This window comes from Brachyhypopomus gauderio, chromosome 10 (genome assembly GCF_052324685.1).
Source record: "Brachyhypopomus gauderio isolate BG-103 chromosome 10, BGAUD_0.2, whole genome shotgun sequence".
NCBI lineage: Eukaryota > Metazoa > Chordata > Actinopteri > Gymnotiformes > Hypopomidae > Brachyhypopomus > Brachyhypopomus gauderio.
This window is the reverse complement of record NC_135220.1, coordinates 17,025,288-17,049,523: the sequence shown is the minus strand read 5'-3', so window position 1 is coordinate 17,049,523 and position 24,236 is coordinate 17,025,288. Positions and strand designations below refer to the sequence as shown.

At 51.6% G+C, this 24,236-nt stretch overlaps 1 protein-coding gene across 1 annotated transcript in view; it reads left to right on the top strand.

Annotated features, from left to right (window-relative positions):
* Window positions 1-24,158, top strand: part of cblb (Cbl proto-oncogene B, E3 ubiquitin protein ligase) — a 53,514-nt gene extending 29,356 nt beyond the window's left edge. The window contains exons 5-19 of the mRNA XM_077020021.1: window positions 2,699-2,855; window positions 5,123-5,244; window positions 9,800-9,937; window positions 11,089-11,176; window positions 11,264-11,395; window positions 13,360-13,551; window positions 14,183-14,362; window positions 14,467-14,814; window positions 17,191-17,279; window positions 19,503-19,649; window positions 19,866-19,930; window positions 20,141-20,248; window positions 20,913-21,068; window positions 21,210-21,329; window positions 21,642-24,158. Coding sequence (XP_076876136.1) covers window positions 2,699-2,855; window positions 5,123-5,244; window positions 9,800-9,937; window positions 11,089-11,176; window positions 11,264-11,395; window positions 13,360-13,551; window positions 14,183-14,362; window positions 14,467-14,814; window positions 17,191-17,279; window positions 19,503-19,649; window positions 19,866-19,930; window positions 20,141-20,248; window positions 20,913-21,068; window positions 21,210-21,329; window positions 21,642-21,895 — 2,296 coding nt within the window. The 3' untranslated portion in view covers window positions 21,896-24,158. The remainder of the gene's footprint in view (window positions 1-2,698; window positions 2,856-5,122; window positions 5,245-9,799; window positions 9,938-11,088; window positions 11,177-11,263; window positions 11,396-13,359; window positions 13,552-14,182; window positions 14,363-14,466; window positions 14,815-17,190; window positions 17,280-19,502; window positions 19,650-19,865; window positions 19,931-20,140; window positions 20,249-20,912; window positions 21,069-21,209; window positions 21,330-21,641) is intronic.
* Window positions 24,159-24,236: the final 78 nt, after the last annotated feature.

Here is a 24,236-nt window from a genome sequence, read left to right as displayed (position 1 = left end):
GTGAGTGAAGCAGGTGATGCGTTTAGCAGATAATTATAGCAATATATTTGTGTCCGAACCAGTCAGCATTGATGAAACTTAGTCAGTAACTCCTGGGGATACATGAATCATGCAGCTTTCTTAACATGGCCTTGGTTTTTTTTTTTAAACTATGAATTGGTCTTAGGTAGAGTACACGTGTGTACTCTGTCTCTGCTGTCTGGGAGTACACACGTGTACTCTACCTGTCTCTGCTGTCTGGGAGTACACACGTGTACTCTACCTGTCTCTGCTGTCTGGGAGTACACACGTGTACTCTACCTGTCTCTGCTGTCTTTTATTGCTGCGTTTCTGGAGATTGTCGTTGGTCTGAATTTTCATTATTGCCCAAACCAATATCTGGATGCAGAGAAGGAGAGTATGAGTTTAACATTGTTGCTCCTTCTGCAAGATATCAATGTCTCTCTCTCTCACTCACTCACTCACACACACACACACACACACACACACACACACACACACACACACACACACACACACACACACACACACACACACACCTTCTGAACAGAGCAGGAAGACAACCTTCTTCATTAACTATAAAATATCTAAGCTGTAAGACGATATACACAGGAGATCATACTGGCTCTATTCTCTCCCTCTCCATCCCTCCATCCCCTCTGCCCGTCTCACTTGTCCAGCATAATGTAGTTGACTCCTGTGTTTATACTGTAGCGTGTTTTTATCAGTAATGTGGAGTAATGTCTGACGTTTCAGTGTAGACAAGTCTGAGCATGTGCAGAAGGGCCGTGAGGGCCATCTCCTTCAACCCCTCCCCCCATCAGTGCGGGGGAGAGTCTGATTATGGCACGCTGATCCTGCGGTAGGGACATCAGACAGCAGTATAAATGCGGGTTGTTTATATCTGAGCGTGGGTGTGTTGGAGGAGGAGGGGGCTGACGGGGGCTCTCTCCACCCTCCCTCCATCACCAGGCTAAGCCTCCATCACCTCCACTCTCTGTGAGACACAACTATCAGTCTGTAGGCAAGGGCCTTGTATGCATCTGTCTGTTCCTTAAACGCACACACACACACACACACACACACACACACACACACACACACACACACACACACACACACAAAGTTTCCTTTCAATTTCTTAACCCAGTGCATTCGAGCTTGCATTCCCCCCCCGATGCCCTCCGGTTGCCCCCCAGATGCCCCGTGGATGTTTCTCTCTCCAGCAGCCTGACGAGGCATTAGCCTGGCTCTGTGTGCTATTATTATAAGTGGCCGCAGTCCTGAATATATATATATACCCCTCTCTCTCTCTCTCTCTCTCTCTCTCTCTCTGTCTCTCTCTCTCTCTGTCTCTCTTTCTCTGTGTCTCTCTTTCTCTGTCTCTCCCTCTCTCTCTCTCTCTCTCTCTCCCTCTCCCTCTTCCTGAATCCATCCTCCACCTGTTCAGTAAACGTGTGCGTGTCCTCTGCACCGTTCCTCGTTTATTAAGCCGCCCTTGCTAATTAGGGGGACAGCTGCACTATATAGTTTGATTAACAACGTCCATGTCCATCCCATGGTCTTCTCAGATGGGACCTACAGACACAGCCTTCACACTCTCTGTCCCAGCACCCTCCTGTCATGTCTGACCTGCTCTTCCTGAAGCATTGCTAGGTGTTGCTGAAGGCAGCATATCATTGAGTAAAAGGCCTGCATTTTTACTTCAAATCAGTCTAGTCTCATTTTGACCCAGTGTCTCACCTGGTCTACCTCTTGTGACCTCCTCCTCCACTGTCCTGAGCTCAGCCTGAGGCTCCAACCCTTCTGGTCAGCATAGGAAGGACATGAAGTGTTGGAACTAATGGGATTTTGGCTGGGTGGAGGAGGGGGGGGGGGGGATGTCGCCTTTGCAAACAGCTTGTTTTGTGTTTGTGTTAAAACACTTGACCTGCACCAATGAAAAATGTTTGGGGAGTATGAGCGATGGGTGTTGAGAGGAGTTTAGGTTTTTAGCTACTGTTGGAGTGTGTGTGTGTGTGTGTGGGTAGGTGTGAGAGAGAGAGAGAGAGATCACAGACTTGCTCACACTGTTCACAGACAGTCTTGTGCGCTGGTCCCTTTTGTCCAAATCAGCCCTGGTGTTGTCATGATGCATGCAAGCTCTTCCTTTACTTCATTGTTAACATTCTTCACTTGTGCTCACATGACGTGGTGAGCGCTCACCAACTCTCCACCCTTGCACAGCACTGCCTGCTTTTACGGGATTGCTGCAGATGATACTAAACAATTTTTTACTAGGCCATTATGTTCTAAATGAGAGATTCAGAGGTCCTTTGTCCCTGATGTTCCCTGACAAAGGTAGTATCTGGTCGCTTTTATGTGGACTGTGTGTGTGCTCAAGCATAGCAAAAGCAGACTCTGTGTGTGTGGGTGTTTTTGACTGTTTCACTTGTCTCTCTCCCTCCCCCTCTTTCTTTCTTTCTTTCGTTCTTTCTTTATATCTGTCACTCTTTCTCTCCATTTTATGTAATTGGATTACAGACCAGCAGGAGAGATTTAACATTTTCCTACAATGCACTGAGAGTGTTTGTCAAATCTGAACACGTCTTGCTGAAGATACATTCTGTACATTCTCTCTAATAAAGGGCTGATATTTTAGATTGAGATTGACATTGAAGCTTGTGTGTGTGTGTGTGTGTGTGTGTGTGTGTCGCAGGACGATAGTGCCGTGGAAGGTGTTCCGCCAGTGCCTTCACGAGGTGCATCCCATCAGTTCTGGTCTGGAAGCAATGGCCCTCAAGTCCACCATCGACCTCACCTGCAACGACTACATCTCCGTCTTCGAGTTTGACATTTTCACACGCCTCTTCCAGGTACGCGTAGTGCTCGCACGCACTCCCTCAACGTGAAGCATGCGCAGCAAACACAATCATATCAGGGTAACATTTAAATGTCAGAGGTTCACGCCAAAATTTGGAGTCACCCCGAGAGTGAAACCAAAGGATCTCCCCCCCTCTCCTGACTCGCTCCGGGCCGGCGTGGGCTGCCGCGGTCCTGGAGAGGCCCTGCTGCCAGCCGTGAGATCACAGGAGAGCCTGAACCGCGTGGGCGTGGCCCTGTGACACTATGACTCAGGCGCTGCGAGTGTCTTCGGGCAGGCGTGATGGAAAGCGAAGGCAGGGAGCGCCTCTGGTGCGAGGGGGCGGCTTTTCTTTGGAAGGATCTCTCTGTGAGAGGACCGTAAAAGGCCTTCACCACAAGAGCAGCCGACTTGGTTGGCGTTATTTCACTGCACGCTGCAGAGGCCTCACTTTACCCCAACCCACCCCACAAGCGCCAGAAACCGAGTCTTCTGAGGTGGAGTGGGGGGGAGGGGAGGGGTTTTAACTTGCTCGGATCTGAATTCAGCTCTTGTTACTGAAGTGTTCTGCTAATGGAGGCATGCAGTGAAGCTCTGTCTCGTGTGTGTGCGTGTGTGAGATTGAGTGGAAGAAGGATGTGAATATTCTGAGGGCTATCGAATTAGTGGCTTTTATATGGTGTGTGCACATCACACAACATGTGCTTGACATCTTGTGCGATGCTTAAGCAGCGTGGCGGATGAGTGTTACAGACAGATGAGTGTGTTAAGGTGTGTGACTGTAGTTGGGCTTGTTTCACCCACTGGAGCTGACAAAGGCCACCAGCCCAGTTGAGCTTTTTCAAATGAGCGTTCAGATCTGTTCCACCATCGTGAGTTCGTCTGGGGTGTGACGAGCCTGCAGTACTGATTCTTCACTGTGGGTGATTCTCTTTGCAGCCGAGTTAGTTGATTTCAGGAGTTTATGATGCATTCAGATGTGGTGAATTTAGATTCAGTTCAGTTTGCTTGTGTAGAGATTTAGAGTAGAGTCTTGTGTAGAGATTTAGAGTAGAGTCTTGTGTAGAGATTTAGAGTAGAGTCTTGTGTAGAGATTTAGAGTAGAGTCTTGTGTAGAGATTTAGAGTAGAGTCTTGTGTAGAGATTTAGAGTAGAGTCTTGTGTAGAGATTTAGAGTAGAGTCTTGTGTAGAGATTTAGAGTAGAGTCTTGTGTAGAGATTTAGAGTAGAGTCTTGTGTAGAGATTTAGAGTAGAGTCTTGTGTAGAGATTTAGAGTAGAGTCTTGTGTAGAGATTTAGAGTAGAGTCTTGTGTAGAGATTTAGAGTAGAGTCTTGTGTAGAGATTTAGAGTAGAGTCTTGTGTAGAGATTTAGAGTAGAGTCTTGTGTAGAGATTTAGAGTAGAGTCTTGTGTAGAGATTTAGAGTAGAGTCTTGTGTAGAGATTTAGAGTAGAGTCTTGTGTAGAGATTTAGAGTAGAGTCTTGTGTAGAGATTTAGAGTAGAGTCTTGTGTAGAGATTTAGAGTAGAGTCTTGTGTAGAGATTTAGAGTAGAGTCTCGTGTAGAGATTTAGAGTAGAGTCTCGTGTAGAGATTTAGAGTAGAGTCTCGTGTAGAGATTTAGAGTAGAGTCTCGTGTAGAGATTTAGAGTAGAGTCTCGTGTAGAGATTTAGAGTAGAGTCTCGTGTAGAGATTTAGAGTAGAGTCTCGTGTAGAGACTTAGAGTAGAGTCTCGTGTAGAGACTTAGAGTAGAGTCTTGTGTAGAGATTTAGAGTAGAGTCTTGTGTAGAGATTTAGAGTAGAGTCTCGTGTAGAGATTTAGAGTAGAGTCTCGTGTAGAGATTTAGAGTAGAGTCTTGTGTAGAGATTTAGAGTAGAGTCTTGTGTAGCCTTGAGAAGGACCTGCACATGCAAGCAGAACCTCACTGTCTGCATTGACTCACCCTCTCTCTCTCTCTCTCTCTCTCTCTCGCTCTCTCTCTCTCTCTCTCTCTCTCTCTCTCTCTCTCTCTCTCGCTCTCTCTCTCTCTCTCGCTCTCTCTCGCTCTCTCTCTCTCTCGCTCTCTCTCGCTCTCTCGCTCTCTCGCTCTCACCCTCTCTCGCTCTCACCCTCTCTCGCTCTCTCTCTCTCTCTCTCTCTCTCTCTCTCTCTCTCGCTCTCTCTCGCTCTCTCTCGCTCTCTCTCTCTCTCTCGCTCTCTCGCTCTCTCGCTCTCTCGCTCTCTCTCTCTCTCTCTCCTCGCTCTCTCTCTCTCTCTCTCTCTCTCTCTCTCCTGTAGCCATGGGGATCTATTCTGAGGAACTGGAACTTCCTGGCGGTCACCCACCCGGGCTACATGGCCTTCCTGACCTATGACGAGGTGAAGGCGCGGCTACAGAAGTACATGACCAAGCCGGGCAGGTAGGCCCCGCCCCCTCCACGCTCCTGTAGAGCACCTGCAGGACGGCACATGAACCGGTGCTCTCCGTCACCCCACACAGGAGGATGGGCAAACACGTGATTGCGTGGAAGACGGTTAAAAGCTATAATAGATGTTCCATCTGCTGGGTGGCATTCTGCTAGGGCAGCTTTATTTTTTATGCCGTCTGCCAGATGGCTTCCGAGTGGCGGGCAGGGCAGAGTCCTTACCTAATTACAGGAACGCAAAAGACGACCAGACGCAGAAAGAGACTCCCCTCCCCTCCCCTCTACTCCCCTCCCCTCCTCTCTACTCCCCTCCCCTCCCCTCCTCTCTACTCCCCTCCCCTCCCCTCTACTCCCCTCCCCTCCTCTCCCCTCCCCTCTACTCCCCTCCCCTCTACTCCCCTCCCCTCCTCTCTACTCCCTCCCCTCCTCTCTACTCCCTCCCCTCCTCTCTACTCTACTCCCCTCCTCTCTACTCTACTCCCCTCCTCTCTACTCCCTCCCCTCCTCTCTACTCCCTCCCCTCCTCTCTACTCCCTCCCCTCCTCTCTACTCCCCTCCCCTCCTCTCTACTCCCCTCCCCTCCCCTCCTCTCTACTCCCTCCCTCCTCTCTACTCCCCTCCCCTCCTCTCTACTCCCCTCCCCTCCTCTCTACTCCCCTCCCCTCTACTCTACTCCCCTCCTCTCTACTCTACTCCTCTCCTCTCTACTCCCCTCCCCTCCTCTCTACTCCCCTCCCCTCCTCTCTACTCCCCTCCTCTCTACTCCCCTCCCCTCTACTCCCCTCCCCTCCTCTCTACTCCTCTCCTCTCTACTCCCCTCCCCTCTACTCCCCTCCCCTCCTCTCTACTCCCCTCCTCTCTACTCCCCTCCCCTCCCCTCTACTCCCCTCCCCTCCTCTCTACTCCTCTCCTCTCTACTCCCCTCCCCTCTACTCCCCTCCCCTCCCCTCTACTCCCCTCCCCTCCTCTCTACTCCCTCCCCTCCTCTCTACTCCCTCCCCTCCTCTCTACTCCCCTCCCCTCTACTCCCCTCCCCTCCTCTCTACTCCCCTCCTCTCTACTCCCCTCCCCTCTACTCCCCTCCCCTCCTCTCTACTCCTCTCCTCTCTACTCCCCTCCCCTCTACTCCCCTCCCCTCCTCTCTACTCCCCTCCCCTCCCCTCTACTCCCCTCCCCTCCTCTCTACTCCTCTCCTCTCTACTCCCCTCCCCTCTACTCCCCTCCCCTCCCCTCTACTCCCCTCCCCTCCTCTCTACTCCCTCCCCTCCTCTCTACTCCCTCCCCTCCTCTCTACTCCCCTCCCCTCTACTCCCCTCCCCTCCTCTCTACTCCCCTCCCCTCTACTCTACTCCCCTCCTCTCTACTCTACTCCTCTCCTCTCTACTCCCCTCCCCTCCTCTCTACTCCCCTCCCCTCCCCTCCCCTCTACTCTACTCCCCTCCTCTCTACTCTACTCCCCTCCTCTCTACTCTACTCCCCTCCTCTCTACTCCCCTCCTCTCTACTCTACTCCCCTCCTCTCTACTCTACTCCCCTCCTCTCTACTCCCCTCCCCTCCTCTCTACTCCCCTCCTCTCTGCTGCTTTGTGTTCTGTGAAGATGGCGGTAAGAAGCGTCCCTGTGTGTGTGGTGTGGATCGAGTGGATCGGTCTTATGGTGGGCGTGGGGCCGGGGTGTTTCTGCAGGACCATGCCACGCTCATCAGGTTCATGTCACGGTGCAGCACAGCAAGAAATAAAGAGGAGCAGTGGTGAATTTGTGTGATTTGGCGTTGGCAAGTGTGTGTGTGTGTGTGTGTGCGCACGCATGGATGAGATATGTAAAGCAAACCGAAGGAAATGCAAAGCCATGTTTGAATTTGCCGCATGCAAATACCAGTGTAGTGTAGAGGAACAGCAGCTGCGTGTGTGTGTGTGTGTGTGTGTGTGTGTGTGTGTGTGTGTGTGTGTGTGTGTGTGTGTGGGGCAGCACCCAGGGGGTGCTGATGCATGTGATTTCTGGGACAATGACAGGCAGACAGCATCTCTGCTCATCACAACCCCCCCCCCCCCCAGATGGCAGGTGTGCCCATGCAGACACTGGGGAGTTGTGGGTGAAGAATCCACACACTGCTGGTTCAAATCCCGTTTGGCAGCCCTCAGAGGTATTGGCTGTCTTCCTGAAGGTTTATACCTCCCCTTTGCTTAGGCACTCTAAAGGTGTGTGTGTGTGGAGAGCTGAGGTACCCAGTGTGTTTGAGGGCCCTGAGACTGAGCGTCTGTGAGGATCCTCCGGCTGCTCCTCCCCATATCCTGGGTCTCCCCACCCCCCCACCCCTCCCCAGGACCAGCGCAACCAGCACTGCACCACTGTACATTGCAGCCACTTTAATTAGGGCCCACATCATCTGAGCCAGTCCTGTCAGAGCCACAGACACAACCCCTAGGCCAGAGAACAGACAAACTCACGTAGATCCGTCTAGCAGTCTCTCTCTCTCTTACCCCCCTTTCTCTATCTCTCCTTCCTTCAGGGCTGTCTATCTCTCTCTCTCTCCCTCTGCACTCTCCTCTCCCGAGACACTGGCTCATCTCTGAGGCATCTCTCTGGCTAAGTAACTGCATTATGGATCATGGGGGCTGGGTTTGCCAGGGAGAACCTCTGCAGAACTGGTGTCTTCATGCACTGGAGAAATTCTGTTTTATGTTTAAATCACGTCCGTCTCTCTCTGATTCACACATCATATCCTGAATGGAAAAAAGGAATATGCTGATTTATTTAATTAACCGTGTTTCCTGCATAGCTGAACAAACATATGGTTTAATCACTTAGACAAAGTCCAATTTAAATGCAAAAGAATTGGAGAACACTGACAGGGCTTGAGGGGTTGATAACTAGAATAATACATGACTGGTATTGACGGTGTGTACAGGGTGTCATTAGTGTGGGTTTCAGCGCTGTGTGGGGTTCCTCCCTGCAGAGAAGAGAAATGAGAGAGAGAGAGAGAGAGAGAGAGAAACAATTCAAACAAATTCAGTCTTATTTAGACTGAAAATTTTTACAACAGAAGCTGTTTTAAAACGGCTTTACAGAAACCATGTCTAGAGCCCCAATCAATAAACAAGCTAGAGGCCTCAGTGTCTTCACACCCAGAAAACAAAGAAGGAAGTGTTGTTGGGGGCACTCGTACAGCTGCGACAGACGTGATTGATAAATGACCAGGGTGAGTTCATAATGGTCCTCCATGACCACCACAGTTGAGAGGGTCCTGTGATCGGCTGCAAGCAAGCCGCACAGACCAGCAGAACGGGCCTGTTACCATTTTCATCAGCCTCACAGCCCAGGAGCGGCCAGGCCACGGGCTCCTGGAGGAACGTTCTCACAGCGTTTGACATGAGCCTTTGGCGTTTTTTGCATTCCACACATCTTCAGTTAAAGGTTCCTCTAATGTTCCTTTTTTGTGTGAACAGGAACTTTATGTGCACTTTGTGTAGTGGGAGGGATGACTGACGCTCAGTGAGCTTCCTGTCTTCTTTTATGCCTAACTGTGAATACAGCCACTTTGTACCACAAAACCACAGCGAGTGCTGGGTGCTCTTGCACCTCGGTGACATTGTTCATCTGGTTGTTTGATTGTTCATTGTTGGCTGTTTGATAAACGGTACAAGTGCACTAGAAACCGAACTTTATATCGCGTGCGTCATTAACTCAGTCCTGACTCCTTTTCACCAGTTTCCTTCAAAACCTGAGCCTGTTTGTTTGTTTGCTTTTGCAAGCACAGAGATTTCCTGACCCCCCCAGTGTGCTGTGCTTTTCTCCTGGTGGCTGTGCTGTGCTCTGGGTCTTCTCCACATTGCCCGTCTCTGCACCACACAACCAAATCCACTCACACCTCCACAGCCTCGCTGTTTGTTGCTAGGTGATTGCACTTGGACTGGAGTCTTTAAATAGCACCGAGCCAAGAAAGGACAACCATGTTTTTTTTTTTCTCAATTTGAATCACGCAACTTTACTGAGTGGCATCTGGGCCTCGCTCACTTGCAAGTGTTTGTGCCTATTTTCCATCTATAATTTGTGAGCAGACAGGACTCTTTGTGAGTCATGAACGCGGCTGTGTGTGACTTGGTCCTGAATGAAAGGGAAAAGTACATTTTGTTCAGTTGAACCTCTGGTCAGGTTCTCCCCCCAGTTAACATGAGAGCTGGCAGCTTCTACGAGAGGCCTTCCCCGCTCTCCACTGGTTCTTTAATCCCAGCAAATCTGTCCTCGAAAGACTTGGTATCGTATCTCTTCCCTTATCAGTCCAGCTCCAAGCAGAAGAAACATGCGTGAAGTTGGCAGCATTTAAGGCCCGAGGATGTTCTTCACTGAAATGTTTCACTTGTTCAATGTTATGCAAGTCAATTTCTGTCTACTGGTTTGGTGAGGTTGTAAGATTTGTTTGAGATGCACAAGTCAACACAAGTCCCTAAATGACCCCTCCCTGTCTGTCTGTCTCCCTCCCTCCTTCCTTCCCTCTTTTCTCCCTCTCCATTACCCCCACCCCGTCTCTCCACCCGTTCCTCCCTCTCCAGTTACATCTTTCGGCTGAGCTGCACACGACTGGGCCAATGGGCCATCGGATACGTCACAAGCGACGGGAACATCCTGCAGACCATCCCCCACAATAAGCCGCTCTTCCAGGCGCTCATCGATGGCTGTCGGGAAGGCTTGTGAGTGCTGACTCTGTAGGGCAAGCACCCAGCACTACACAACACCCCCACAAGCCCTTTAAAGCGGACCTTTAGAAAGGAAACGCCCCTCCTGTTGTCCACCCAACCAATCAGATGTCATATGCGCTAGCTCCAAAGCAAAAAAAAAAATTGGGCTCTGGATTGGATTCAACTGAAGAATTTTAAAAGCTTTTATTGTTAGGATATGCGGAAGCGATCAATCTGTCTGAAGGACAGTGATGGAGTCTTCTAGTCTGGAATGTGGCGCTCTCTCTCTCTCTCTCTCTCTCTCTCTCTCTCTCTGGGAAGGCAGTAGGCAGGTGGACTTTTTTTTTTTTTTTTTTTTTTTTACTCTGTTTCTGCGCACCAGTCAGGCTCAGGTCTAGCAGTGGTGAGCTGTCAGAGTCTCAGTGTGCACCTGTCTGCCAAACATGCACGTATCTCCTCCACTAACTATTTCACGGACTGTCGAGTCTAAAGCACACCGCCCTTTGTACGTCTGATTGGCTGGCAGCGTGAGCAGCACACCACTGATCTGGTATCAGATGAATAAGTTTAACATTTCCATGCCGTAATCAGCTGGTTTCTTTGCCTAATAGGAATGCCAGTAGTAGCAACGAAAGCATCAAATATGAAACCCAACAGCCACACTAATGTCCATATTGGATCACTATTGGTAATATAATAACCATGAGAGTCCCCCACCTTGTGGTCGTATTAACAGAAAACGGAACGAAAATTTCCACCAACGGCCTTAACGGCGCTAGTAATGGCTGTTCCAGAGATGGATCCAGAGTTCAGTAAAACAGACACGTCTTCCCCCTCGCCCGTGTGTGATTGTGCGATTTCCAAGGCCGACCCACCTGAGTGGTCCTGGGACTGCGGCTAATGTGCTGTGATTCCTCTCCTGCTCCGCCTGACTGCTGCCAGGCCGTGAGCGAGACAGCCGGGTGTGGGGTGGGCAATGGGGCTCCTTCCGTCTGGCTGTTGGTGCTAATGGACGAAAAGGCGTTGGGCTGGGGCTGCTGTCTGTTGGCTTGTGGGAGGGCTAGAATACGACTCGAGCTCTGAAGTGATACTGCTTTTTGGTGTTGTTTTTTTTTTCTTTCTCTCTCTCGTTCTCTCGTCATGCTCTCAATCTCTGTTCACAGTTATCTGTTTCCTGATGGTCGAAGTTACAACCCAGACCTGAATGGCTTGTGTGAACCCACTCCTCATGACCACATTAAAGTAACGCAGGTGAGGGTGAGACCTGGCGTGTCCCTGCGTGTGCTTGCGTGCACTTTGCTCAAAGGTGTCGTCATCCGTGGCCGTCTCTTTCTGCAGGAACAATATGAGCTCTACTGTGAGATGGGCTCCACGTTTCAGCTGTGCAAGATCTGCGCTGAGAATGACAAGGATGTGAAGATTGAACCTTGCGGTCACCTCATGTGCACGTCCTGTCTGACGGCATGGCAGGTACGGCCCAGATCCTCTTGGAACCCTGCAAGAAAACCACACAGGATGCTTCTCACCTTTCACCTTAGGGTTAGGGTTAGGGTCTCCTGATCATGCAAGGTCTAGAACCTGCCTTAAACCTGGGCTATGATCACTGGTTGTTGTCCGATTGGTGCTTGTAGTAAGCTTCTGAGGATATGTGTGTGTGTTCTCTAGTCAGGCTTCACTGGGCTGCAAAAGGAGAATTGAAAGGTGTTTAGTGTGTCCTGGTAGATTGGGGCTTTCACCAGCACCTGGGCCCTTGCAGAAAACAGGCAAATTGGCTGATATTTCTGCAGTGCCCATTTGTGTACTAATAGCTCTTGTGAAAGTGTGTATTAATAATGGCTCATCTGAAGTGTCATTTGCGTGGCTCTGCTCGTGGTCTGACCTTTGATGACTGCTTGTAGAATTAGCAAGAGGACTACTTGCTCTTAGCAGCTGTGAAATGAGAATGTTGAGTTCCTGTATTTTCCACCAAGCCACTGATCTTAGATTTTTGTAATGCCTTGTTATAATCTACCAAAGACGGCTATAATTTTTGGGTGAAGCATGTGTGCAGTCCTGCAGTGAAGTCCCCCAGTCAGGGTCGTGAGAGGCCCGGTTCTGGGTCCAAAGGGGCGCGGCCCCAGATGGTCCCTTTATCGAGGCCCAGCGGAGCCCTTGCTTTCGACGGGGGTGAGCTGCTCGTCTTGAGCCGCATGGCCGTCTGGGCCCTGGGGTGACTCGCTCAGCCCAGAGGAAGAGGCTGTGCCTGCAGTCTCTCATTTCAGCACGTCCTGCTCACACCTGCTCCACGGCCATGGAGAGCGTCAAGTGCGTAGGAGAGACGTGACGTTCTAAAGGGAGGGTGTCCTAACCTGCTTCCTCAGCCCTGGTGGAATCACTGTAGCATTAGGTAGCCTGTCTGAGATCGCTCTCAATCGACAGCTGTCGGGGACGTTAACATTCACTGCTGCTTGTCTGCCTCGAGTTAGATGGAAATCTCCTGAAACACTGGCCCAACACAATGTTCTCCCACTGTTGTTCTGAGGTGCTGGGGCTCAATAATGCTAATAATGCTAAGAGCTCACTGTCTCTCTGCCTGTAAGTCTAATTGGCTAATTAATTTGTAAGTCTAATTACGAATAGCTCTCAAGTGCTTTGATGCCTCCTGGAAGTCCCTAGCTGTCACAGTCATCTTTTGTTCTTAGAAATGTTGACGCTCTTTGATTGGATGAGTTTAAGCAGAGGAAATGAAGGATAAAGGCCCCAACCCGACTCGTTGCATTGCATTGCATTCCTTTTATTGTGTGTGTGTGTGTGTGTGTGTGTGTGTGTGTGTGTGTGTGTGTGTGTGTGTGTGTGCGCGCGCACGTGTGTGTTCAATTCAGCCGCCTGCAAGTGGTAGTTTAAAAGCAGAGGATGACTGTGGTTGATTGTGCAAGTGGGGGTTTAAAAGCAGAGGTTGACGGCCGAGAGCTTGCAGATCAGTGGTGGAAGCATGTGTTCTTCATCTGCAGCTGATCAGCGTTCGTGCCACCCGATTGGTTCCGTAACCCTCACGTGCCACCCGATTGGTTCCGTAACCCTCACGTGCCACCCGATTGGTTCCGTAACCCTCACGTGCCACCCGATTGGTTCTGTAACCTGCGCCCTCACGCAGAGGAGCTGCTGCCACACCACGCTCCTGTTTACTGCTGGAGACAAATAAGCAGGCTGGAAGTGTGTGTGTGTGTGTGTGTGTGTGTGTGTGTGTGTGTGTGTGTGTGTGTGTGTGTGTGTGTGTGTGTGTGTGTGTGTGTGTGTGTGTGTGTGTGTGTGTGTGTGTGTGTGTGTGTGTGTGTGTGTGTGATTGTGTCCGTGTGTGGACCTGCTTGCATCAGTCTCTGCTGAAAGAATTCGTGTGTATTTTAGGAGCATGTGCTGAAGTGTGCGTGTTCACGTTCCTTCCCTCTTCTCTGCAGGAGTCGGACGGCCAGGGCTGCCCGTTCTGCCGTTGTGAGATCAAGGGCACGGAGCCGATCATCGTGGACCCGTTTGACCCGCGCAACCAGGGGGCCAAGTGCTTCTTCCTGGAGCAGTTCAGCTCGCCCATGCTGGACGTGGACGACGAGGACGACCGGGACGACGCACTCGTCCTGGCCAGCATTAGGAAGGCAAGGAAGAGCTCGCACACGCCACGCCCACCGACACGCCCACGCCACGCCCACCGACACGCCCACGCCACGCCCACCGACACGCCCACACCATGCCCACCCACAAGCCATGCCCACCAACACGCCCACGCCACGCCCACCGACACGCCCACGCCACGCCCACCAACACGCCCACACCATGCCCACCCACAAGCCACGCCCACCAACACGCCCACGCCACCGGCGTCAACGCGGAGCTTCCCGAAACCTTAGACGCCCGTTGTGCCACTGTAGCACTGCAGGCCAGTCTGGCACAGGTTAAACTCGAAGTGACAGCAGACAGGCGTATTTTATTATAGCCCAAAGCTTAGACTGGGTGTGGAGAATGAAGGTCTGTTTCCATGCTAGACAGCATGCCGTGAGATCCAGGACTCTTCCCCCAGCAGAAGACCTGCCAGAAGACGTCTCGTTATTACCTCCCGCAGCACGCCCCCCCTGGATCTCCCGCTGCTCGTCGGGACTCCCCTTCTGAGCGGACGGTTGCACGCGCGGGACCGGCCCCGTGTGCCCTGTAGGTCCGCCAGAGGAGTCTTTGACCGTCGTACCGCTTGGCCGCAGGTTCTGACCCGTCTGGTGTCCGTCTGTCCTTCAGTGCGCAGACCTGCAGAACTCTCCGGTGATGTCACCAAGCTCCTCCCCCGTCAGCCAGCGGCGGAAGCCTGACCACGCGTGTCTTCAGCACCTCAGTCTGCCGCCCGTACCCCCACGCCTCGACCTCATCCACAAGGGCGCCATCCGCTCGCCCGCCGCCAGCCCCACCGGCTCGCCCAAGGTGCGCCGGGACACCGGCCTCGCTTTCCGGTTCTCAGTCTGAATGCGGTTCTGCTTACCCGTGTAATGGGTTCTGAGTTCTGTCCCTGCTTTGTCTTTCCCCAGTCCTCACCAGGGATGGCCCGGAAACAGGACAAGCCCCTTCCGGCGCCCCCGCCCCCTCAGAGAGACCCGCCTCCTCCCCCTCCCCCGGAACGCCCACCTCCCGTTCCCCCTGAGGGACGAGCCAGCTGGCTGGCCACGCCCCCTTCGGGCCCACCCCGAGACCCAGTGCTGCCTCCAGAGGCCAGGAGCCCGAAGGATGACTGCAGGGTGGGGTCAGAGCGCTCTCCCAAACTCACACATGTGGCTCCTGCTCACGTCAATGGGAGACCCCTCAGCTGCAATGCTACTGACCTGGTGGGTGTCGGCTGGACCAGCCCAAGACCAGAAACACATGCGGACTCCAGTAAGGTGAGACCTGTGTGTGTGCGCACTTTAGACCATTGTCAAGCATGCTTCAAGCTCTCATGATGGCATCCTGCATAATAATCCCTCTGGGACACCTGATGAGAAGGTCAAATTAAGAAGGTCCCTTAAATTAGTAAATGGATTTGCATGTTGTGTAGTGAAAGCAGCTGGGAGACTCTGTGTCTCTGTGCTGTTCTTTGGCAGTTCTATTTCGAGCGTACAATACTCATTTTTGATTTGCTGTTCTTTGGCAGTTCTATTTCGAGCGTACAATACTCACTTTTGATGTGCTGTTCTTTGGCAGTTCTATTTCGAGCGTACAATACTCACTTTTGATTTGCTGTTCTTTGGCAGTTCTATTTCGAGCGTACAATACTCACTTTTGATGTGCTGTTCTTTGGTAGTTCTATTTCGAGCGTACAATACTCACTTTTGCACATATCTGTTACTAAGCAACTGTGAGAGTGCCATGAGTTGTGGCTGTGAGGAGAGTTCTTGTTTTCCTGGTGTGTGACCCCAGCACCATGGCAGTTAAACCACACATGAACTAGACCCTCCCCACACACACACACACACACACACACACACACACACACACATACATGTGTACCCACACACACACACACACACACACACATACACACATACATGTGTACCCACACACACACACACACACATACATGTGTACCCACACACACACACACACACACACACATACATGTGTACCCACACACACACACACACATACACACATACATGTGTACCCACACACACACACACACACACATACATGTGTACCCACACACACACACACACACACATACATGTGTACACACACACACACACACACACACACACACACACACACACACACACCAGTTCAGTGGGATTTGGGGATTATGTATTAAATAGGGGCTCTAGTGCCCGTTTTTCAGAGCAGATCCAGAGGGAGGTGGTGGGCATGCGAGTGTGTGTCTCTGTGGGGGGGCGTTTGGCCACGTGTCTCTGTGGGGGGGGGCGTTTGGCCACGTGTCTCTGTGGGGGGGCGTTTGGCCACGTGTCTCTGTGGGGGGGGCGTTTGGCCACGTGTCTCTGTGGGGGGGGCGTTTGGCCACGTGTCTCTGTGGGGGGGGCGTTTGGCCACGTGTCTCTGTGGGGGGGGCGTTTGGCCACGTGTCTCTGTGGGGGGGGCGTTTGGCCACGTGTCTCTGTGGGGGGGCGTTTGGCCACGTGTCTCTGTGGGGGGGCGTTTGGCCACGTGTCTCTGTGGGGGGGGGGGGCGTTTGGCCACGTGTCTCTGTGGGGGGGGGGGGCGTTTGGCCACGTGTCTCTGTGGGGGGGCGTTTGGCCACGTGTCTCTGTGGGGGGGGCGTTTGGCCACGTGTCTCTGTGGGGGGGGCGTTTGGCCACGTGTCTCTGTGGGGGGGCGTTTGGCCACGTGTCTCTGTGGGGGGGCGTTTGGCCACGTGTCTCTGTGGGGGGGGGGGGGGGGGGGTGTTTGGCCACATGTCTCTGTGGGGGGGCGTTTGGCCACGTGTCTCTGTGGGGGGGCGTTTGGCCACGTGTCTCTGTGGGGGGGGGCGTTTGGCCACGTGTCTCTGTGGGGGGGGCGTTTGGCCACGTGTCTCTGTGGGGGGGGCGTTTGGCCACGTGTCTCTGTGGGGGGGCGTTTGGCCACGTGTCTCTGTGGGGGGGCGTTTGGCCACGTGTCTCTGTGGGGGGGGGGCGTCTGGCCACGTGTCTCTGTGGGGGGGGGCGTTTGGCCACGTGTCTCTGTGGGGGGGCGTTTGGCCACGTGTCTCTGTGGGGGGGCGTTTGGCCACGTGTCTCTGTGGGGGGGGCGTTTGGCCACGTGTCTCTGTGGGGGGGCGTTTGGCCACGTGTCTCTGTGGGGGGGCGTTTGGCCACGTGTCTCTGTGGGGGGGCGTTTGGCCACGTGTCTCTGTGGGGGGGCGTTTGGCCACGTGTCTCTGTGGGGGGGGGGGGGGCGTTTGGCCACATGTCTCTGAGCAGCAACACAGTTTCTGTCACGGCGACATTTCAAGGCAGGAGCTGAAGTGAAATTCTCATTCCATATCACTGCAGGCTCCCAAACACGCCAGCATGGGGGTGTGTGCGCCTGTGTTTACGTTAGAGCAGGACAGCCCGGCACGTGTAGTAGCGTTTGGTTTAGCAGGCAGCACATCACACCTAAGGAAAGGCCAGTGTGAACACAGGCGGTGGTTACAGATCCTGGGTCAGTTTGTCCTGTGGCATGCGGCATCAGCGCTGAGCTACACTGCGCTATGGCTGATGGGCCGACTCTGGTGTCCTGAAGGCTGAGAGACTGACTCTGGTGTCCTGAAGGCCGAGAGACTGACTCTGGTGTTCTTTCTCTAGTCCATCTCCAATGGCCTTTTTTCCTCTGAGGAGTATGATGTCCCCCCTCTACGCCACTCCCCTCCTCCACCCGCTACCAGCAACCAGAGGTGAGTGTTCCTGAGGGGAGACACACACACACACACACACACACACACACACACTATGAATTTGTCCTGCTGTGACCTTCACGCCACCACTTCTTATTCCTTATCATCTTAATCAGCTCAACGTTCCTCCTTCTGTCTACTTCTGTTTTATATTTCCGTGTTTGGTGGTTCCTACAGTAGAACAGCAGGAACCTTACATCACACATCATTTTCAGATCATCTCCATTTAGCGCTCAGATACCCGCTGCTGCTTCTATGTTATCTGGTGGAACCGATGCCTGTGGCATTGTGAGGAATTAACTGAACCACTGTTCTATCGTACTACCGCTCGTAATTCTGCTCCAATGAGGAGGAAGATATTGCCATGCAAATTCAGGCTTATACAAGCCAGCGTGCGATCTCTGTTCCTTGTGCGAGGGAGCTGCAGTTCGGCTTTGAATGGCATTTTGTCAGTTGCACTGAATATGCAAAACCAAGAGCTCGTATTGGTATTTCTTCCTTGTTATTTTAGATAATAATAATAATAATACCTCCATCTATCCCCAAGTATCTCTTCAGCAACCAGCATTCTTATGCCTCTATGTCTATTTATAATAAAAGCTGATCATATTTTTCAGAACAGCATATTCCTTGACATGTCTCTACAGCATCACAATTTCCTATTGTTACAGCTACATTAGGTTCCCACAGAGGTAAATGCGTCAAGAGACGCAGTGTGTGTGGTTAATAACAATACTCAGCTGCAGAGTTATTTTGAGCTTTACCTAGTGCAGTGCTGAAATGTCACCCGCACTTGTGTGTCTGACGGAGGGGATGTCGTGTGAACAGCGTGCGTCAAGCCCACAGCAGTGGTGTGTATGGGGAGGCATGTCATACATACACACTGATTTGGGTGTCACTGCTGTTGGGGTGTGTCTGTGTGTGTGTTCATTCAGTAGCTACAGGCCAAAGTGCAGCTGTGCACACTAATCTGGCTCAGAGCACACTGGTTTCTTTGTAATGAGCAACTTGTATATACACACACACACACACACACACACACACACACACACACACACACACACACACTTTTCCACCTTGGCCAAAAAAAAAAAAAAAAAACATCTGCCCAGGACCTGTGCACTCTTACTCACTCCCTCCATCTCTCTCTCTCTGCTCTAGCGTTCATTGTTATAACATTACTCCTTCTGAGTGATGTTGAAGATGTGGAAAATGTAGCTAACTCCATAAATGCCCTGACGTTACTTACTGAAAAATGAACCACCCTGCTCACTTTGACTTGTGATTCATAGCTGTTTGAGTGTGGGTTGTGGTTTGGAGTGGTCTCGGTGGCGCTTGGTTCGCCCTCTGGTGGACACGGCAATAATAGCAACACCATGCATGTTCACCTCATGCAGTGTAACTTGCCTGTGACCTTTTGTTGCTAGAAAGTTTGATTGAAGGGTTTTTACCCTCATTAGTGCAGCTCTTCACGGCAGCTGTCTGTGCGTATTAGCTGTCTGTGTGCATTAGCTGTCTGTCTATCCATTAGGTCTGGTTGTGTGATGACATTTGCTAATCTGAGGAACCCGGGGTAAAACTGAGATGGTTGGCCCTCCTTACACACCCATTCTGGATCAGTCAGGGCTAAGAGGGAGACTGAGGCACTAGCTGCTAGATAAACCAACACCTACACACTTTCATCCTGGGCATCCTGAAGATTGGGTCGCTGTGGACCATCAGAGACGTGCCAACCTAACGCCACACCACTAATGCACTCATAGTATTGCAACACCATCATGAGCTGGTGTGTTTTACCTTGAGCTGGTTTTGAAGTCACTGGCATGGTGCAGAGGTCATGGTGCAGAGGTCATGAAGGGGTTACTCAAAGGTAACCTACTCATTACCTTCTACTCTCCAGACTAAATGTAGGCTGCCGAGATGAGAAGTCAAGTAAATGAAACAGGGGTCACACCACACTCATTACTTTGACCAGTTGGGTAATTGAGCTGACTCGTACTGGTCCAGTGTGCTGACTCGTACTGGTCCAGTGTGCTGACTCGTACTGGTCCAGTGTGCTGACTTGTACTGGTCCAGTGTGCTGACTCGTACTGGTCCAGTGAGTGGTGGAGACGCTGCCAGTTGCTTGGAGCTGATGACAGTGTGCTGTAGTGGCGGTGGGTTCAGCCACACGCTCATGTGTATGGTGGTGGTAAGTGACGGTGTGTATGTCACCACACACAGGCTTCCCAACCTGTTTCCCAGCAACCCAAGCTGGGAAAGGCCACGGGGAGGGGCGGAGAGGGCGGAGGACGATTATCAGATCCCTTCATCCCATCCTGTCTGCATCACACAGCCTCCAGTGTGCGTCTCCGTCCGCATTCCTAATAGGTACGTAAACACGCAGCCTGCACATGCACTCGAGGCAGGGCCACACTGTGATGTCTGATTACAACAAGGCAGGGACACACTGTGATGTCTGATTACAACAAGGCAGGGCCACACTGTGATGTCTGATTAATGTAGCACTAAACCCACAGTAGATCTGACCTAGTTGGACCAGATCTGTGCGGCAGGTTTAAACAAACACACTCTCTCCTTCCCAAGGGGCCCGGAGAACGGCTCCTCGGATCTCACCTCGGAAAGCAAGAAGCTGAAGGCTCACGAGCACGGTGAGACCCGCCACGCTTCACCGAGCTCTCCTCCGTCTCGTCCCTCCGTCTCGTACGCGTGCGTCCGAGCGTGGGCGTGGTCTCGTGGCGTTTGCTTCAAGACGTTGGAGAGTGCTGCTGTCGTCTCCGGGCGAACGTCTACGGAGTGCGAGTGAAGCCTGACCACGCAGCCCTTCAGATCCCTGAAACCTTGTGCCCTGTACTCCTCAGGTGGCTTCGACTCGGGCCTGGCACTTTCGGGTGGGATGCGCACTACGCAGTGCCCCCTTCACAACAACAGGACTCCGTCCGACTACGACATTCTACTGCCCCCACAAGGTAGCCAACCACCCGCCTCTCTGCTCAGGATCAGCGGCTGCTGTAGTGTTTGTAGTGTTTCCTGCTATGTGCAGGTCTGTTTTGATGATTGATGCTGTGTGTATTTTGTTGTGGTTAGTTGGCATGGTGGTGTAGTCTGTTAGTTTGGAGGGCCGTGCATTGTTCTGCATTGTTTTGAGTAGAACCACACTGTGTGTGTGTGTGTGTGTGTGTGTGTGTGTGTGTGTGTGTGTGTGTGGTCTCCCTGGGAAGTGCCTTCATTAATATTTTGTTAGATAAATTGCTGACCAAAGGCATAGGATGATTCATGCACATTATTTTCATTCCTTATAAAAGTTTTATATTATATTCTGCATGCTGTTTACTGATTGAGTTCTGAGTGCATTTGTCCATTAACTAATGAACTGCAGGATTTATCTTAAGATGTGATTCCTAAGCAATTCATAGGCATCTAAATTCAGTCAGAAAGTTTAATTGCTGAGGTCTTAGAAATGCAGACAATCTTTAGATACTTTTTAAAGAGACATTCTAAGGTGTGTTCATCATGTTTCCACTTCAGCCTGACAATGCAAGTTTTTAACTTTGAACTTTCCGCCCCATCTAGTGGTCAGAATGGAGAGGTGCAGTCTTGTTAAAGTCTAATTTGTTCTCGCGCCTTTTCCAGCCTGCCCAGCAGACGACCCGTTTGCCGCACCCCCGCCCGCTCAGCCCCCTCCCCCTCCCCCAATTAGACACAGTTTTCCAGACATGTCCTCATCTCCGTCCTGCTCCAGGCCAGCACGTCCTGCGTCCGGACACGACCACTTCCTCTCTAACCCAGGTGTGCACACTTGACCTCTTCCCTGCTTCGGGTTTTGCTTAGTGTACATGTGATGAACTCTGGAGGGCCTTTCTGCAATATGAGACACTAAGTAGGACCGCTTGTGTGTGTGTGTGTGTGTGTGTGTGTGTGTGTGTGTAGATGCTTTCTTGGATGTTATGAGTGGGTCTGCCCCCCTGCCCCCCCTTCGGAGACAGACCGAAAATGTGAAATCGGCAGTCAGAACCTCACAAGAGTACGACCAGCTGCCTCCTGCATTACGTATGTTGCACCCCACACACACACACACACCCCCACACCCCAGACATACACTGTAGTACTGTGCACTGCTGCGTGGAATATATTCTGTACAGTACTACTGAAGTGCTGTCATTGTATCTGTGAAGTCCTTGTACCATATTGTGTTTGGGTCTTAGTCATTAGTGCAGATAAATGCAGGCTCTCTGAATTATTAACTATGTGACGGTAATGCTCTGGGGGCCTCGGGGAGTTGGAGATGAATTAGAGCTGATTGGCCTCATTCATTGTTTATGATCTGTTTAATGGAGCATAACTTCATTTCCTGTTTGCCAGTGGCTGGGGATTGTCTGCAGGCACCTGCTCGGCCACCTAAACCCTTTCCCAGGAAGACCCCTCCCGAGATCCAGCACAGGAGACCACCGGAGTCCTCCCACGAGAACGTGGACGCCAAAATAGCCAAGCTGATGGGGGAGGGCTACTCGTTTGACGATGTCAAGCGGGCTCTGATGATCGCCCAGAACAAGGTGGATGTGGCACGCAACATCTTACGCGAGTTTGCCCTGGTGGCCCCGAGACTGAACCTGTAGCCCGTCGCCTGCCTGTCTTGGCCTGACCCTTCCGTTAGAGAGGCTGGTTATGGAGAGGGCAGGGCGCAAGGCTACCCTCCCTCCCCCCTCTGTGGGCGTGCGCCCAGAGCCCGGGACTCAGAAAGAAAGAGAGAGAGAGAGAGGGGCGTGGCCGTGCCTTCAGCCCTGGCTGGGTGCCGATCCCAGTAGGAGTGACGTGCGGAAAAAACGAAACCTGTGAAAAAGGCCTTGTGTTTACAGTGATGTGCTGCGTGGTAGCGTTCTGCTGCCACCTGCTGGTTTCATGTGGCATAGCTCCGAGTGTTGGAGTGGACTTTAACTGGCTAGGATGGCAATGGAATCGATCCTCCGCCCACCAACTGTCACCAGGGTGACGCCGGCTAATGTTTCCTGTTCTGACAGCTATACTGCTGCTACTCAAAGCCTTATACACACACACACACACAGATTTACTGTTCTGTTTTTGTCCGGTCTCCTCGATTTCACGATGACCAGACGGCCGTCGTCCTTCCAGACGAGCTCTGCCAGACTGAAGAGTAGAGCGCATCCTCGTGACCCGCAGAAACTCTACGCATCGCTCTTCAAAGGGAGAGGAGCCATTTTGCAGCACTATAATCAGTCCCAATCCACTCCGGGGGAGAGAGGAGAGGTGGAGATTCCTTCATCAGGCCATGGTTTGCACTCCACTGCCAGACTCTGTAACCGTACAATCAACACAAATTCCGTTCTAGACATTTCCATCCAGTTGATGAAGGGGGGGGGTGGGAATTTGCTTTCGGCTATGCAAGAGAAAGTGCCTGCAATCCACCCTGCCCCCACCCGAGGGAGACTCTTCCTGCATTCTATTCAATTTGGGTTACTTTTGATCATCTAAAGTACTTCTCATGGACTTCACAAGCTTAAATTACACATTACAATCATGCTACAGAAATTCTTATATAGTATTCATGTTTTATTCCATGTATGGGCTACGTGTCTCTGAATTCTTCGTTTTAATTCTGGGCAGCATCTGGTATGATCATCAGTCACACCGCTCTTTTATTTTCTGTGGTTCCCCTTGGAGGTTCATTTGTATCTGGTCTGCTTCTCTCATGCTCACTTCAACCCCAAGAAGGGCCATTTCAGCACACCTGTGGGGCTGTCCAGCGCAGCAGGGTGTTCTGTGTAGAGCCTTGGGGGCTTTTGGCTTTCTCCATACCCAACAACAATAGTGTGGAGCCCCTACTAAAAGCTAGCTAACCCAAGGGAGAAAGGTAAACACACACACACACACACACACACACAGGTGTGTGTTGTGTTGCTGCAGTACCTCAGAAAGGGTGTTGAGGCAACTCCTTAGGGCTCTGTGCTTCTCTGGACTTTCTGCTCACACTGCATGTGCAATATTTGTGCAGAGCTCCGCCTTCCATAGCCCCGCCCTTGCCCCTTCAACCATCACGTGATTGGCTGCGCTCTGACTGATCTTGACCCAGTGGGCAGGACTTTTGAGTACTTGAAACAATGGGAGCACAGTAAGGCTCGGATTGATCGGAGGACTGATCAACCGACCCCATACTTTTAACAGCAGGAGTAGGATTAAAACGACATGTCCGATTGGTCAAGCAGCCATAATGCAGTTACACCATTAAGCCCATCATATTCCAGCTGTTGGCTACACATTTGTCTGGCACAGATTCAGCTAGGGGGAAACACGCCAAATGTCTGTCCACATCTCCAGATGAAGACCCTGTTCCTCCTGCCTTGTGGAAGGCCATCGGCCCAAATCTGAATCGCATCCTGCACATTTTATTTTCAGCCCAAAATTCATAAGCAGCGAGTTTTCTCTGCACTGTATCTAGGTTGAAAGAAAAATAACTCGTCACTCCACTTGAGCGGATGCCATGAAGCAGCTGTAAACGTCCAGGAGGGGGCGCTATCCCCCGGCACGGATGCCTCCTCCTCACTCCTCCCTACTCACTCCAGGCCTGGACTAGACACTCCTTCCCTTCACCTTTCACTGCTCTCTCTGCTCTGCTGCAGACTTCAACAGATTGAGCTCTCCCAGAGCTACGCCGAGGACGGGACTGTTTCTGGGGACCGTTTCAAGTCCCTGGTCTTCCCCCACCTATCGGTCTGTTTTGGTAGAAATGCTCTTGTAATGTAATGTGTGCAATTAATTTATACTTTGTTGAAACAAACCCTGAGATTATTTTCATTGTTGAGTAATGTTAACTTTGTGATCTGTTCTTGTGAAAATGTTTTATAAAAGCCAGTATTATTAGCATCTGTGGTGATTTTATTTTTTAAAGATACGTAGTTCTCTCTCATGAGAAGAACAATTGGTAAAAGCTTTCATAGCCAA